Source organism: Triplophysa rosa, linkage group LG4, assembly GCF_024868665.1.
Source record: "Triplophysa rosa linkage group LG4, Trosa_1v2, whole genome shotgun sequence".
NCBI lineage: Eukaryota > Metazoa > Chordata > Actinopteri > Cypriniformes > Nemacheilidae > Triplophysa > Triplophysa rosa.
This window is the reverse complement of record NC_079893.1, coordinates 6,616,488-6,632,625: the sequence shown is the minus strand read 5'-3', so window position 1 is coordinate 6,632,625 and position 16,138 is coordinate 6,616,488. Positions and strand designations below refer to the sequence as shown.

The following is a 16,138-nucleotide window of genomic DNA, read 5'->3' as shown; positions in this document are numbered from 1 at the left end:
ATCAAGATGATGTCCGTAAGATGTTTTTGATTTAGAATGTAAAATTTCCCTTTCTAAGATGTTTATCAGATGTTTTTACACCGCAGATGTTTTCCAGATCTTTAGCAGACATCTTACAGACGTACTTGTGCTAGCTGGGTTAGCCACATGCTAACATCAAATGCTGCTAAAATCGTTGTCAGTCCCTCAGAAAGCAGCTGCATGTGTAGGCAGTAGACGAAACTGTGAGTTTCAGCCAAAAGTAACAGCAAACAGATTAAAATTGCAGTTTGGAAATTTCCAGGTTAAAAACCATTGTGTGAAAAGGCCTATTTTTAGCCTGTAACTGTGCAAAACTGAAATCTATTCTGTAAGCTTTAGAAATACAGAGAGAGAGAGAGCACGAATCAGAGGAGTGGAAATGGATCGGGGCAAAATGAAATCTCTAGTCTACAAGGGAGGGTTAAGATCTTTCCTTGCTTCGGCCTGACTCACATTCTCACTCCTCCCGCTGGAATTAAACACCTCTTCTGCTACTGTTTGTGTTTATATTAGTTTTATTGTGGGTGCATGTGTATGTAGAAGGACATTTGTTCAGTGGGAGGTTGTTTGAAACTCTAGAGATGTTTACTAACTTGGTTACTCACTGTGAGCTTAGACCTAAACAAGCCTTCCAAAAAATATCTCTCAACAACACAGAAACTCGAGAAGGAAGCATCTCACTGGGTCTTCTATAAATCTCACTTTTAGCTGTTTAAACAGCTGCAAATCTAGCATAAACACTGTATATAGACTAAAATAGTTTTTTTAAAGTATAGTTCATCTAAAAATGAAAGATTATATGCTATAGTATTTACTATATTAAACTGTAGTAAAATTCTGCTAAATGAATAAATGTAAAAAATGTAATGTAAAAAAAAGTAAAATGTCAAATTCCTATAGTGTTTTGAACCTTGTAGTAAATGCTACATTATTTAGTTACTACAGTTAATCCATTTACAATAGTTAACCCTAAAGAATACTATAATGCACTATAGTGTACTACAATTTACTATAGGTTACTATAGTAACGCTTATGTTTTATTGTAGGGATTTAATCCTTTGTACTCTAAAAAAGGGTTTGGAGTATGATTTAGAAATTTACAGCAGCAATAATCAAGCTGTAAAAATATGTATTAAGTTTAATGTATTGAATAAATTTAAAGCACTTTAATAAATTAATAACATGTAGTACAATTTGATAAAATGATGTCATTTAATTGTTAAATATCAATTTTACAGTATTCGTTTAACTTCACTGATAGAGCTAGCAATATCAATGTCATGGGTACCCTGTAAGTCACTTCTTGACTGTCTTCAATGTTTTTAGATTTCTAGCTAAAGTGTAGTTAACACAGTTTTTCTTTGTCTTTTCTGTAGCGTTTGTTTGCTTGGTGTGTTGACGTTGGTGATTAGTTGGGCTTCTCTTGGCTTGGAGTTTTCTGTTGCTGTGGTGAGTAAATGAGCAGAAGTGCTTTAAATTCACTTTACTTTTAAGCCTGTATTTCTTAAAGGAATAGACACCTCTGGTCTAGTTTGAAGGTTTTATGTAATTCTGTCATGTATTTTTCTCTCATTCAGACTGCCAGTGATTTTTGTGTTGCCCCTGACTCTTACATCACCAAAGTGACTCGTGAGAACGCTGTTATCAACCAAGGTAATCTTACACAAACCATTCAGACGTTAATCTGTACTGTTTATTTACATGTCTGGTATGAACATTGTTATTAAATTATGATTGAGCTGAATGATATGATGATTAGGAGTTTAATGTAATGATATGTATGAAGTCCCAAACTAGCGCCTAAAGATGCAAGGCTCAAAAATTACACGCACACAGGATTGTTTTATTATCTTTGTGGGGAATTGCTATAGACTTCTACACCCCTAAACCTAAAGCATGTAGCATACTTCTTTTTTTTACGTGAACGCGAGTGTACGCGTACAGCCGAACGCACAGCCTTGCAAAGTATACTGCTTTCGACTCGTAAGCGTACACACTGGTTTTGACGCAGGCGCATTACGATATTGCAATACCTCTCCAGGCCTACATGGGTTAGGTTTTCTTCTACTACCTTGAATCGATGCTCCCAGGACATGGTTGCCACCTGGTGGTTAAACTAATTACTGCAAGAAATGTTACTTTGTACGCGAGGTAACAAAATTCCGGTGGTGCGCGTACAGTACGCACATACTATTCTGATGATTAAATTTGCGTCTCACGTAAAAGGGAACTATACTTCACTATACTTCAAGTAATTTTCAAATAAGAATCATTTAATATTTGTTCCCCACTAAATGATTTTTATTTGGAATCCATTGAATGGAGGCTACACTGTTTTAGAGTTATTATAGTTTTGAATTTAGTTTTATTTAGATTTTACTAATATTTTAAATTAGCTTTTATTTTTAGATTTTTAGTTTTTGTTCATTTTAGTAAAGTATTTAGCAACATTGTTTATTTGTTTATTTTTTATGTTGCTATGTAAGATTAATTCATTTTAGTTTTATCATTTTAGTGGTTTAAACTTATTTCAGTTTATTTCTGAGACAACATTTCAGAAATGTTTTTGTTTCCAATAATTTGTAGGCCAGCATTTTATTTTATTTCAATAAACAAAAACGCTTTCAAAGTTTTAATTTTAGTAAACTAAAATAACCCTGGTTTAAGAAACGCACACATTTACTAAATGGGGACATCCATGGACTTCTGTTGTTTTTTATATTTTTACACACAGCTAGTTTTACTGTAACCAAATATGAACAGAAAATGTGCATTTTTATCAAAACGTTTACTACATTTGTTACAAAAAATAATGTCTCAAAATTAGGTTTTCTTCACGTTTGGTTACAAATTTGTTCCCAAAATATAGTTGAATACATACACGCATACACACTAATTAATTTACTTAAACTGTTGTGGAGCATTGCTATGCAGAAAGGGTTTTCTTCACAGGGTGTCAGTGTACAAATCCGGTTTTGTGTCCTGCTTTGGCTATTTGGGACAGACATGAACATCATTGCTAATTAGTTCCCACAGGGAATACCATTCATGGCCATTTCAGCCCCTCCACAACACATTGACAATCCACACTCATATGCATCCGCTCTCTCTCTCTCTTGTCCAGTAGACGAAATAACTTTAAACAAGCGTCTCAGATACTTAACTGTATTTAAAGAAGTAGTAAACGATTTCTGAGAAACGATGTTGATATTTGAAATCAATACCCAAACAAACGCACCCTTACCTCAAAATAATTTCCAAACACAAAACTGTTTGTTTGGGTGTTGATTTAAACGTTCAACCTCAGAGACGTCTTACTCCACCTTTAAGTATTAAATGCTCTACATTAATGCTTAATGTAATCCTTTTGATAACTTTTCTCAAATCCCTCACTTCACCTGCACCTGCTGTGAATGCAGCTGAGGTTAATGAACTAGGTTAATGAACTATTGAACTGCCGTTCATTTTATTTCACCTTTATTCTAGTGCATGACCGCACAGTTATAACGAAATGTCGTCCAATGCCATCGCACTCATCTTACTGTCTCTCTTTCACACAGACAGAAACTTGATATCTTAACAAATCACGATGCTTTTTGGCTTTGTTAGTATTAACAACCATCTGGCTTAGTAAATAATAAACTAGCAGGTCACATTGACTCATGCGAGAGGCAGATGTCCACAGCGTTACCAACAGATTTACTGTTATCTGAAACCCAATATCCATTGCCGTTTTGTTAGTTTACATTAGCTAATTTGTTTTTCTATTGGTGCAGAAATGACGCACTTCTCCTTTAAAGGGGTCATATGACACGGCTAAAACGAATATTATCGTTTGTTTTAGATGTAATGCAATGTGTATACACGATTTAAGGTTAAAAAACGCTGTATTTTCCACATACCGTGGATGTTTGTATGTCCTCTTTGCCCCGCCTCTCTGAAATGCGCAGATTTTTGACAAAGCTCATCACTCTGAAAAGCGAGGTGTGCTATGATTGGCCAGTTAACCAGTGCGTAGTGATTGGTCGAATACGGAAATGTAACGCCTCTTACCATATTTGAAACATCATGTTCCAAAGCAATTGTACTGACAGGTACGCCCACCTTACTTGCGTATACATTTGGGCGGTCTTAGTCAAATCATACCACGAACTGACGTAGATTTGTGGGGGTGTGGTTACACGAGGCGTTTCAGGCAGGTCTGGGTGAGCATTCGCTTTTAGATAGAATGCATCTTTTGTTCCCACACTTTAATTTTTGCAATTTTACATGTCTAATACATGCATGGGCAACTTATAACACACCAAAGACACAGAAAAACACTTATTCGCGCCATATGACCCCTTTAAAGCCACACTATTGAATGTTTGCTCACGGCTCCCCCATGTGGTTGATAAGCACAATTGTCTGTTACCAATGTCGTAAATAATGTCGCCGTATAAGCTTCCCCGTGGGCAGCGCAATATACATGAATTTGTTGACTAAACTGAAGAAAACGGCGAATGCAGAAATGTTGTTTGGAATCCATTTCGCACTCTTCCGCAGGCAGGGGATGGGCGGGGCTGTGTGTACCGACCCGAACACAGAACTTACAGAGTGTGGTTGTAGCTGCTATGAGGCTGCTCAGATAGCAGCGGCAGTTGAATTCGTCCAGTTAAGAGTTGTTCTACCACTGAAATAATTTTAGAGATATTATTTTAAGGTCGAAAAAACTAGAAAGTGTTGCTTTAAAAAACTGTACATATTTGAACCTACACCAATAAGCATGTTCACTTACAGCTAATGTGTATTTCTGTGTTTTAGATATCCTGCAGTATTATCTGAAGTGCAGCATGGGACAGACCAACCCGTTTCAGCAGGTAGTTAATCTCTCGCTCTCTCGCCCTTTCCTCTCTTCAATGCAGCCGATTAATTATAAATTCTCTTTTGCAGAAACTCTCTGGAAGCCACAAAGCTCTTGTGGAGATGCAGGATGATGTTTCTGAGCTCCTGCGCTCGGCTATCAGAGAATTCCCCAAGACAAAGGTGCGAGTTTATGTCCCTGTAGTTCAGGTTGTAGTGCATTGCACTATTAAGATGCTTAAAGGTCATGGGTTTGATTCCCAGTTAACACGCATACTGATAAAATGTATACCTTGAATGATGAAGAAGTCGCTTCGGATTAAAGCATGTTCTAAGTGCACACATGTAAATAAAGAAAGTTGAACATGGCTGTACGCTGCGGCGGGTGATTGTTCATCTTATCATGTGGTTTGTCTCTTTATGGGTTGGTTTATTAGAGTAACCTGGAGGAGATGCAAGCGGTGTTAAACTCCACTGAGATCAGTCTTCACCACCTGACTGCTTTGGTTGACTGTCGGAGCCTTCATATGGTACGTGTGTGTTTAAACGTGTGTTTCACCTGGATGATTTTTTATATAAAGTGATAGTTCACCCAAAATAAAAATTCTGTCATCATTTACACGCCCTCGTCAATTCAAACTTGTATGACTATCTTTCTGCCGCAGAACACAAAAGAAGATATTTTAAAGAATGTTGTTAACCGGCCCCCATTCACTTGCATTGGTTTTGTGTCCATACAATGGAAGGCAATGGGGGGGTCAGTGCTGTTCGGTTACCAACTTTCTTCAAAATATCTTCTTTTGTGTTCTGTAGAAGAAAGATAGTCATAAAGGTTTCAGATGACAAGAGTGCGAGTAAATTTTTATTTTTGTTTGAACTATCGCTTTAAGACAGGTCTGTTTTTGAAAAAGGAGGATTTTGTATGTGTATACTGCGAAACAGTTTTCCCAATTTCGTGACCAATGAATTTCCGTTACTTTTTCCATTTTTTGTGATTACTGAATAAGGATTTTTAGAAGAAGATTATAGACCACTTTGCAAGATCCAGCAGCAGTTTTTCAATTAAGTTTTTATTGATTTATTACTAGTACTTTTTTCATATTACATATATTTAAATTTTATTAAATTAAATGAAATCTTAAAGATATTTAACATTTTAAATCTGTAATGAATATTCTGTTGGTTGTATTTTGTTCAAACATTTGTGTAACTGAAACAGGAAGTTCTTCTGGACCAGCGTTGATTATGTCATCCGAAGAGGTCTACTGTATATAGAGATTTCACATACACGGCACAATTAATGTCGCTATTATTAATATTAATAAAAAAGATTCGTATTTTACATCTTAGCATAACTTAATGAAATGAGACATTTATAGACATTTCAGTTTCTTTTTAATGACATCTTGATCATTTTTGTATGAATTCTAATGACATATCAAGGCTTGAAAATCTTTTTTTAATCCCCTCACCTTGGGAACCCTAAATTAAAAGCATTGTTATTAGACACATGGCTCATCTTTTTTTTATTGGCAGGCTAAAGGAATGGCAAAAAAAGTAAATGTGCATACAGGCTAAATACATTTATAGTATGTCACTTCTTTGCAAAAAAACGGACTGTTTCAAAGGCATCTCTATCTGTCTCTTACAGGACTATGTGCAGGCTCTGACAGGACTGTGTTATGACGGGGTGGAGGGACTCATTTATCTGGTCCTGTTCTCATTCGTCACCGCGCTGATGTTTAGCTCCATCGTTTGCAGCGTGCCTCACACCTGGCAGGGCAAGAGGTGAGAGGGCAGAGGTCAAAGTGTTCCAAACAAGACTGGCTAAGTGTGGCTTTTGTTTTTCTTAACTTACTACTGCACCAAAATGAAGTCACCTAATTCTATCTTCTGCGAGGCTAGACACAGACTTTTAGTTCACAGACAGAGAATTAACTGACATGTGTTTACTGTTTAATGCTTTAATTTTCACATCTGCCCCTTCTGTTTTCTCACATTCATCATCTTCTCATGACTGTTCGTAGCTTCTGTTGTCTTGTTGTGTGCTCATTTCTCTTTGTGTATTAGATTTGGAAAACCCACTGCCTTGTTGTACAAAAACTCCCATTTATTATGTATGTGTGAGAGACACACTCGCCTCAAACATGGATGGCATAATTAAAAGTACATTTTAAAAAGAGTATTTGAGAGTAAAAGTATTTAATACATGGTATGACCTCATCTGCATGCGCGTGTTCGTGTTAACGCGTGTTTCTACACCAAGAGAGAACAAAGAGAAACTATCCCAAATTCTGATATTTTTGTGGACAATGCTGCCTCCCTTTGGACAAGCTTGAAAACTACAACAGAGACTGACATGCATTTGTGAAGAGTTTACTTATTGAAACATTTTGGTGATTTGCAGCAAAACTGGTCATTTGCTTAGATTATACACTGGGCAAGGTGGTTTGGAAATCATGGGTTCGGAGTTACCTTAAACATTATGTTGAACAAGTGGCATCCAAATCTACACATTCACAGATCCACTTTTTTCTTTATTTTTGTTGTTTTTTAAGAAATATTTTTCTTTTTTTTTACGTTCGAAATCTAACTCATAGTTCTTGTTTCTTAATTTAATGTTCAATGGTTACTACGGACATCCATTGGACATCCCACTGTAGTTTTATGTGATTTTTTTAAATATCAGGAATATTTAAAGTTGAAAAGCAATGGCAGCAAGAGTACATTAGATTCTAGAGTGTTTAAAGGGAAATCTACTGTATAAACCACTCCGGAAAACGTAAACATCGCTGGTTCAATGCTGGTCCAGAAGAACTTCCCGTTTCAGTTTTTTAACACTATACAAAGATTTGAACAGAATACAACCAATAGAACATTTATAACCGAATCAGCATGTGAAACGTATATCCTTAAGATTTAATTACACATGTAAGATTAAAAAAATAATAAAAGGAGAGCGAAAGTTCTTCTGGACCAGTGGTTACATCTTGCGAAGTGGTCTATAAAAGCATTCAATTAGATTTGTTTAGCTTGCTATTCGGTTGATGCTGAATTCCAAGGCTGAATAAGATTGAGGATTGCAAATGGGATCTAATGCAGTGCAAACTTTATGGATATTTCTAATAGAATATTTAATAGACAGTTTGGCTTTACAATAAGGGTGTATTTGCTAACAATGAGTTAATACATGAACTAACAGTGAACAATGTAAGATTTATTTATATTGGTTCATGTTCATTTCAGCAGACACATTTTTTAAATCTTAAGTTGTAACTAAAGTTAGCGAACATGTTAGCGAACATGAACAATTGTATTGGCACCAACTAACATGAACAAATATTAACAAATGCTGAAAAACGATATTGCTCATTGTTAGTTCATGTTAACAAATACGACGGTATTATAAAGTGTTACAAATATTTTCTATAGATTTCTAAATATGTATTTCCTCGGAGTCATGAAAACAGTTTTTTTCCCCTGCCGAATTATTTGAATCATTTTAATCTGAAAGTATAGGGCCAGTGTTTTCTGTCAACAAAAAAATAAAATGCAATGTAACATCATGTCATTTACCTCAACATAAAACTGGAGAAAAAATGTAAAATTAGGAATGGCTTCAAAAAAGATTGCAAATAGTTGACCAAGTGTAGCGAGAAGACCTTTTGCCCTCCGCTCTGACCCGGGGCCGCGTGTTTGACCTGTGCTAATTTGTCTGAAGGTCTGAGGAGGAGGATGGCGATGAGACTTCGGCCACGCTCAGCGCGCGAGCGCCGCACGATAACCTGTACCGCGTGCACATGCCTAGCCTGTACAGCTGTGGCAGCAGCACCTACGGCAGTGAGGCTAGCCTCCCCGCTGCGGCACATACTGTCAGCAACGCACCAGTCACTGAGTACATGTGAGTGTAGCCACGCTAACCTCAACTTAATGCATGGGCTGGATATTAAGGGTTGTTCCAGGTATTACTGAATTATTATCTGGTTTACACGTCTTATAGGATAGGCTCGCTAGTGTTGTATACTGCATGGGCTTTGCTGTATTTAATGTATCGTAGGATTAAGGTTATGCTAATACTGCATGGGTTTCACATGAGAAGTTGATAGTTATTGTCACTATTTGACGTATAGAAGCAATATATCATGGCATGAGTAAATAGTAAATAATTCGTCTTGTGCAATGCGTTTCTCCATGATAGACAGATAACATAGTCGATGTGGTATCTCTCAGTGGCCTTGCGCATACTCCTAGCCTGCAGTTCAGTGTCAGATTTGTAAAGTTCAGTGCATCTCGGAGTTGCCATGCGCTGTGGAAATTCCTCCCGTGAGGAGGGAGTCCGAGTAACTGGTGTCTCGTTTGTGACGCAGGAGCCAGAACGCTAACTTTCAGACCCCTCGATGCGAGAACACGCCACTCATTGGCAGAGAATCCCCCCCGCCGTCAGTAAGTGCACAAGCACACTTACACAAGCACGCATGCAAAACCTTCAATCGTCTTTAGGGTTAGCGCAGTCACACATTTTAGACGGCACGGATGTTCCTGAAAGCCTGCCCAGTGCTTAACCTTGTAGTTGACCCTTGAGTTGTGTATACTACATGATTCAGAAAGGTAAACAGTTTTTGTTTTAGACTGATGGACATCACGTAACAACCAGACTATGAATATGCAAAAAGAAGGTTGACTCAAACTCAAACACACACACGTACATGATATCCAGGGTCATTTTGGCAGCCTGTATTGCGGCAAAACGGACATTTTTTGTTTTTGGATCCCATTCAGTGACTGGCCAATCTCACTTGTGTTTTAATGGCATACTTCACCCTTAAATCAAAATTTTGCCATTATTTACTCACCTTTATGTTGTTTTAAACGTGTATAATTTTGTTAATTTAGTGGAAAACACAAGGAGAATTGTCCCAGATTATCTTTGATTTTTGATGCTACTTCTAATGAAAGTGAATAGTGACCACAGTTTCTGGTCCCCATTCACACTCACTTTATGAAAAAAGCGGCGTGAAAATTCAAACAAATCATTTAAAGGCATAGTTCACCCAAACTTGAGGATTCTTTCATCATTTACTCGCCCCCATTTCATTCCAAAACGTCTTTCTTTCTTTCTTCTGAAGAACACAAAAGATATTTTGAAGAACGCTGGTAACCGAACAACATTGGTCCCCATTGACTTTCATTGTACGGACACAAAACCACTAAGACATTTCTCAAAATATCTTCTTTTGTGTTTCACAGAAGAGAGAGTCACAAACCGGTTTTAAACCATGTGAGGGTCCATAAATGATGACAGAATTGTTATTTTTTGTTGAACTATCCCTTTAAGTTTGGAACAAAGCGTTTCATTTTGGGGTGATCTTCCCCTTTGTTTATTTTGAAATGGCCTTCCTTTCTTGTCATTTTTAAACCAAGCATCCACCCCGTCCTGTTGTGAAATGGCCAAAAGGGTTCTGCAGTGTTCTGCAGAATCCTGGAGTTTGCATGGTTGCATGTGCAGTCTATGGCGAGAATGCGATGAATATGGGAGCGTGGGACTCCCGAGGGGGCACGGCAGCTCTTTTAACTAGACCTGGCATGCGAGGGCATCTTTCATCTCATTAGTACGAGTACTGAAAATGGTAACAACCAGTATACGGATCGCCACTCTTACGCCGTCTTTTTCCAATTGAGTTTTTCTCGTGTTTACGTGCCCTGGATGTGACGCATGCGTATTTCAATGTCCAGACCGGAGAGACCGCTCAAGTTCCGCTCAACTTCTTGGTTGCTGCTTTGGTGCTTGTTCAGGCTGGATTTGTATATCATGGAATAGTCTCTCCTTTTCTGGATTTTTCTTCTTTAAAATATGCATGAATTTGTGTCTACCTCACAAATCTGAAAAACATCCCTCATGCATGTCTGTTGTAAAATGTCCACGTTATAACCCCATCACCAAACAACTGCTAACAATCTCCCTGTATCTATCTGCGTCCTTCTCATTCACTGCTGTTTTTTCTGTTTGTCATAATGTTTCCATTGCTAACTTTATTACACAAATCGAAATTAAATTATTCACATTACAGTAACTCATTTATTAACAATTATTTTGTGCATCATCATAGTAACTTGGCTTTAAAACCATCAGGCTGTCCAAATGACTGTCAGTTTGTCTTTTTCTGTCTTATGCGTGTGAGTTAGTGAAAGCGACAGGAGGAGGTTCATATTTATATGTGCTTCATAAAACTGTATGCCCTAAAGTTGTAGAAATTATGACCTATCCTCACTTTAAAAAAAAAAACGATCGAATGAAGGTATCATTATCTCTTCATAACCAAACTAAATGCTACCACACTCTTCATGTTGTGATGATGTTTTACTCTTTCCCGTTCTCCTGTTTTTACCCTCTTTTGCAGTACACCTCAAGCATGAGAGCCAAATATCTGGCAACCAGTCGCCCGGACCAACCCCGGCCTACAGAATCCCAGAACGGCCTGGAACCCAACATGCGACCAGAATTAACCAGCCGCTCCGCTCCTAACAGCCGACCAAATTCTGCCATCCACCGACCCCACTCGGCCATCCATTAACCGACCTCGAAAACGTAACCCACGGTCATCTACCTTTTATCAACCTGTCAAGTCCACCAGTATGAAGTTTGTCTCCAGAGATTTTCCCCCCACGTTGGTTCATTTTAACGTCTATGTGACTGGAACGTCATTCAGTCCAGTTTTTAAAGACTCCATTTTGCCAAACGTTCAGTCAGACTGCCATTTTTTACTCCCCCGAATCTTACGCAGTGCATCACAGCAACTACACTGCCCTCTTCTGGAGGACCCAGTCGTATGCACAAAAGAAAAAGTCTGATACTACCCTTGTAGAGTCTCTCAGGGCAGCCATATTGGCAAGGACTGCAGGACCACATTACCACAGCAGCGTGGTTTATATACCACTGTCATTTTTACGACTTTTTCCTATTACTGTCCCTGTGACATTTGATTTTATGATGGGTTTTATATTTTTAGGTATTTTTTGAAATTACGACGTTGATGATATAGTTTGAAATGGCTTTAATGATGCAGCTTTTGCGCTTTCTCTGCAGTTCCTGGCAATATGGCAGCATTCTGCTTCTATAGATATCCATCACTATCATGTGATGTTCTGCCCGCCCCTTATGGAGGATAGTTCTCCCAAGGATGAAAATGTTGTCATCGTTTACTCACTCGTGTGGCATTCCAAAAACACAAATAGGGAGATTTATTTAAGTTTTTGCCATACAATGAAAGTGGATGGGGTCCATGGTCACCAATGCCAGGTTCAGACTACACGATTTCAGCACCATCTTTTTATCGTAAAGTGTTGTGATAAATCGTAAATGTCAGTGGATGTTGAGAGGCAAAACATGATTGTTTTGTCTCGTTTTTCACACATTAACCAATAGGGAGCACACAATCTCCTCCTGAATTATGCAATGAAGGAAATGTGTGTGGAGTTATGGGAGCAATACTCTTGCCTTTACGATGTTTCCTTGAGGAACTACTTGACAGAGTGATAAAACAACATAATTACTGCCAAACGATAGCAGAGAGGTATTAGCCAAGTTTAGCTAGCAGATTTGTTAGCCAAATTTAGCATAAAAAGTTATTATGACGACAAGACGACAAGTATAAAACTTCATTCGCCATTGTGTGTTTACGATCTTATTTGTGGAAGTTCGGCCTTCTTGACGACCTCACGCACGTTGTGAAAGACTGATATTACTCACAATTCACTGCGAGAGGGTGGACTTTAGTGACGCTACACTGTATTAATACAATTTAAGTGATGCTTTACTAAATAAAATAAATAAATGACACAGTTTCGCATTGGTGTGCATACTGTTTTGCTACACACTAAAAAGTGTATACTTTTCCATAACAGTACATACTTTTGGGGTATAGTTTGTATAAGTAGGCGCCTTGGGACGCATCTTGACGTTGTTTCTTGTCTACATAATCTGAGTCATTATTGTAAACGACAACAAAAAAGTTGCGTAGTCTGAACTGGGTGTTCCTTTCAATAAACTACACAAGTAAACGATGACAGAAATTTCATTTTTGTGTGAATTATGAATTTCTAGTTTACAAATGTTGAATTAACCGAATCACATCATGCTGACTCTCGATTAACAAATCGCCCAATATTTACAGTGTAATCTATGATGTGTCACAGTGTTGATAGCCATCAAGCCGTTGAGCCATTATGCACATTCGGTATCTTATTCTATAAGGGAAACAACTGCACACTTACGGCGTGTGTGTTTGCCTCGTGCATCGTCGAGTGCGTTTTAATACGACACAACTCGCAAGCTCCGCCCTTTGTAAATAGTAAGTGTTTTTGTACTTAAAAAAAAATGTCTACAAACTCGGTGCACTAATCTTCTGTGTAACAGTGCAGTGCAACGTTTGCCGTGGCTTTAAGCTGCAGTGAAGAATACATGAAAAAATAGTCAAACTCTGTAAAAAAAAAATAGTAGTACGTTTTTGTAGACATATCACTTGAATTCGTGGGTGCTTGTGTGTTCGTGCACACTCTAAATGTGAATATTTCAAATGGAGGAAAATTTGCTGAGACGGAAGGGATGCCTGGACTAAATGAGAAACACTTCCCCACGTGTAAATCTTTGTTTCATGTCGTTTTTGTTTTTTATTTAGTTTCTTGAAAGATAGACTGTGGATTAGGAAGCAGACTTGATTTTCACCATGTTTAGCCTTTTTCTTGTTACATTTATGGGGAAACACTTCTCGCTGGTGTGGATGAATCTCCAGTATGGACAAAGACACCGGACATGCCTGGCACTAACAGGACTTGCAATTGCCTCTTCTTGCTCATGAGAAAAAGTACAAAATAACGCGGAGGATGAAAACCAAGTGTGAGCAAAATTCCTCCTTGTCATGCATTCATTTAGTAAGACTTGTGTGGATGTAGTGTAAGATAACTTAGCTGTCTTTACCAAGTGCAGTATTGTTGGTTTCATTGCATCCAGTGTCATACGGCTGACTTAACAGTGTTTAACATTGTCATAGCACCCGTCGTGTGCAGCAACAAACACACATAAGATACAGTATTTAATGCCATGATCAAAACATCAGAACATTGATGTTTATATTGATTTGTATTACAGTATTATGTATATCATCATAAAATACATTAGCAGGTAGAAATGCCATTTAAAACTGGGAAATCCTGTCAAATCTTGTGAAATCTTTTACCACGACTTTGTGACACCCTCAGTCAATTGAGGCGGCGTGTTTGTGAGTTATCTTTTTGCGGATGCTGCGTTTGGATGCCAACAGGAAAGGGCTCGGATCCCTAACCGTTAAAATGTACAAACACATACACATGCTTTCATGTAGTTGTGTGGCCACAATGCACAAAACATGCACAAAAACGTGAAGATTTGCACACAGAAATACAAAAGTGGATAAACCGTGCACCTTATCAGACACAATGTAAAACTGCTTTACACGTTTTAAACCACTAACCATCTAATAGAGACAATCCAAATGTTCGGATCTGTGATTCTGTACCATATGATGCAGTTGCATGATGGAAGGAAATACGAGGAAGTTAATCTGCCTTTCTAACATTTTCATACACTACTTTTCTTTCTCGAAATGTACATTTTTATTTTCTAGCGTATTCTTGTTAGCTTTCTATTGTATAGATCATAACAAATGAACCTACTCACTCCTTTCTAAATGTGAATAAGATAACGATTCGTCATAAATTGATGTTTTGATAACAATTCTTATGGATTTTTTATGTTTTTTCATTTGTGATTAAGATGTTGTACATGTCAGAAAATTGATTTTCTGAGCCTGGATTCAATGTTTTAATAATATATTAAAATGAACTTATCTGGTGCAGGGTGTTGAGCATCAGTGCCTGAAGATAGAGAATAGAGACGCATTTTAAACACGAAAACGCTGGGCCTGGAATTTAATGCTTAAAATAAGAAATAAGCTATGAACGTATGCCAAAGTTTTGAAGAGAATTTGTACACTTGTTTGTAAGCTGCATGAATCTGTAAACTGGCCCAGGTTACAAAATAGACCCTATTGTAGTATAACGATGAAAAAATGCAGTTGGGCTGTTAATAAACTGCTGTATGTTTCAATGCCATAGAAAATAGTCTAAACTCGTGTCTTGTTCCTGGAATGTTGTCTATCCAAAGTTTATAAGCCATTGGTTGTTTAAAAGCAAAATATGCACTACAGGTCAAATATTGAGGTTGCCAGAATAGACTTGTAGTAAAGAGCTTCCGAATTGTTGGCATTGATTTGGTTTTGAAGCAATAGTTCACCCCAAAATGAAAATTCTGTTATGGATGATTTCTAATTCATCAATTCAAAATTGATTTATAAAGCACCATAATAAACAAAAAGTGTATCAAAGTGCTGTACAATTTGAGATTAGATAAAACACAATAATATATATATATATATATAACTTACTATATAANNTATATATATATATATATATATATGTGTGTGTAAACAATAAAAAAGAGGGAATGAGTTACAAAATATAAAACACAAGAAAAATAATAACAATACAATCAATTCTTAAATTATAATACTCTTAATTTTATAATTGTCATGGCTTTTGTGTTAGTTTATGTCTATACAAATAACCTGACAAGAGTGCCTTTCTTAACATGAACCTCTCATTTTTTAAAGTTTGGCATTTTTGCCGTTGAATGCTTTGTTATAAAGGGGGTTTTGAACAGTAACACTGTGAATTCCATGTCACAATTTAAGGCAAAATGCTCAGAGAAATGACAGTTGGCACATGCCAAGAGAGGGAAATTTAGTGCACATCGTGTGTAGAAAATGGACAAACAGTAGTCTTAAATTCGAAGGGGGGGAAACATCAGCAAATTTGTACAGATTAGGTTAAAAGGTTCAGTTTTCTAAATTACACTTTCATACATTTTTTCAAATTTGGACATGACAGAAAGAGACCGAGAGAGAAAGCTTCAGCGCCCATAATATATTTCAAAATTTCATGACATGCAAATGTCATTAGAACTGTTCAAAGATACGGTTGCTTTACCTCTAATTACACTCTCATATACTATACTAATTTCTTTCTAAAGAAACAAGTTAAGCATCTGGGCATTTTCTTGCTTTAAGAACCGCAGGCAATGGGAAGCTGCGGCTGAATCGCTGTAACCTCACGCAGCCACGAGAGGGCGCATGCGCGCTGCGATCGCACACAGATGAAGAGAACGCTTTAACCTGAGCTGGT

At 37.4% G+C, this 16,138-nt stretch overlaps 1 protein-coding gene across 2 annotated transcripts in view; it reads left to right on the top strand.

The window, feature by feature from the left end:
- Window positions 1-14,814, top strand: part of ttyh3b (tweety family member 3b) — a 31,970-nt gene extending 17,156 nt beyond the window's left edge. For both annotated transcript variants that reach the window (XM_057331462.1, XM_057331461.1), the window contains exons 7-15: window positions 1,399-1,471; window positions 1,600-1,675; window positions 4,826-4,881; window positions 4,955-5,047; window positions 5,302-5,394; window positions 6,516-6,652; window positions 8,586-8,765; window positions 9,232-9,307; window positions 11,263-14,814. In XM_057331462.1, coding sequence (XP_057187445.1) covers window positions 1,399-1,471; window positions 1,600-1,675; window positions 4,826-4,881; window positions 4,955-5,047; window positions 5,302-5,394; window positions 6,516-6,652; window positions 8,586-8,765; window positions 9,232-9,307; window positions 11,263-11,436 — 958 coding nt within the window. In that variant the 3' untranslated portion in view covers window positions 11,437-14,814. The remainder of the gene's footprint in view (window positions 1-1,398; window positions 1,472-1,599; window positions 1,676-4,825; window positions 4,882-4,954; window positions 5,048-5,301; window positions 5,395-6,515; window positions 6,653-8,585; window positions 8,766-9,231; window positions 9,308-11,262) is intronic.
- The last annotated feature ends 1,324 nt before the right edge of the window (window positions 14,815-16,138 follow it).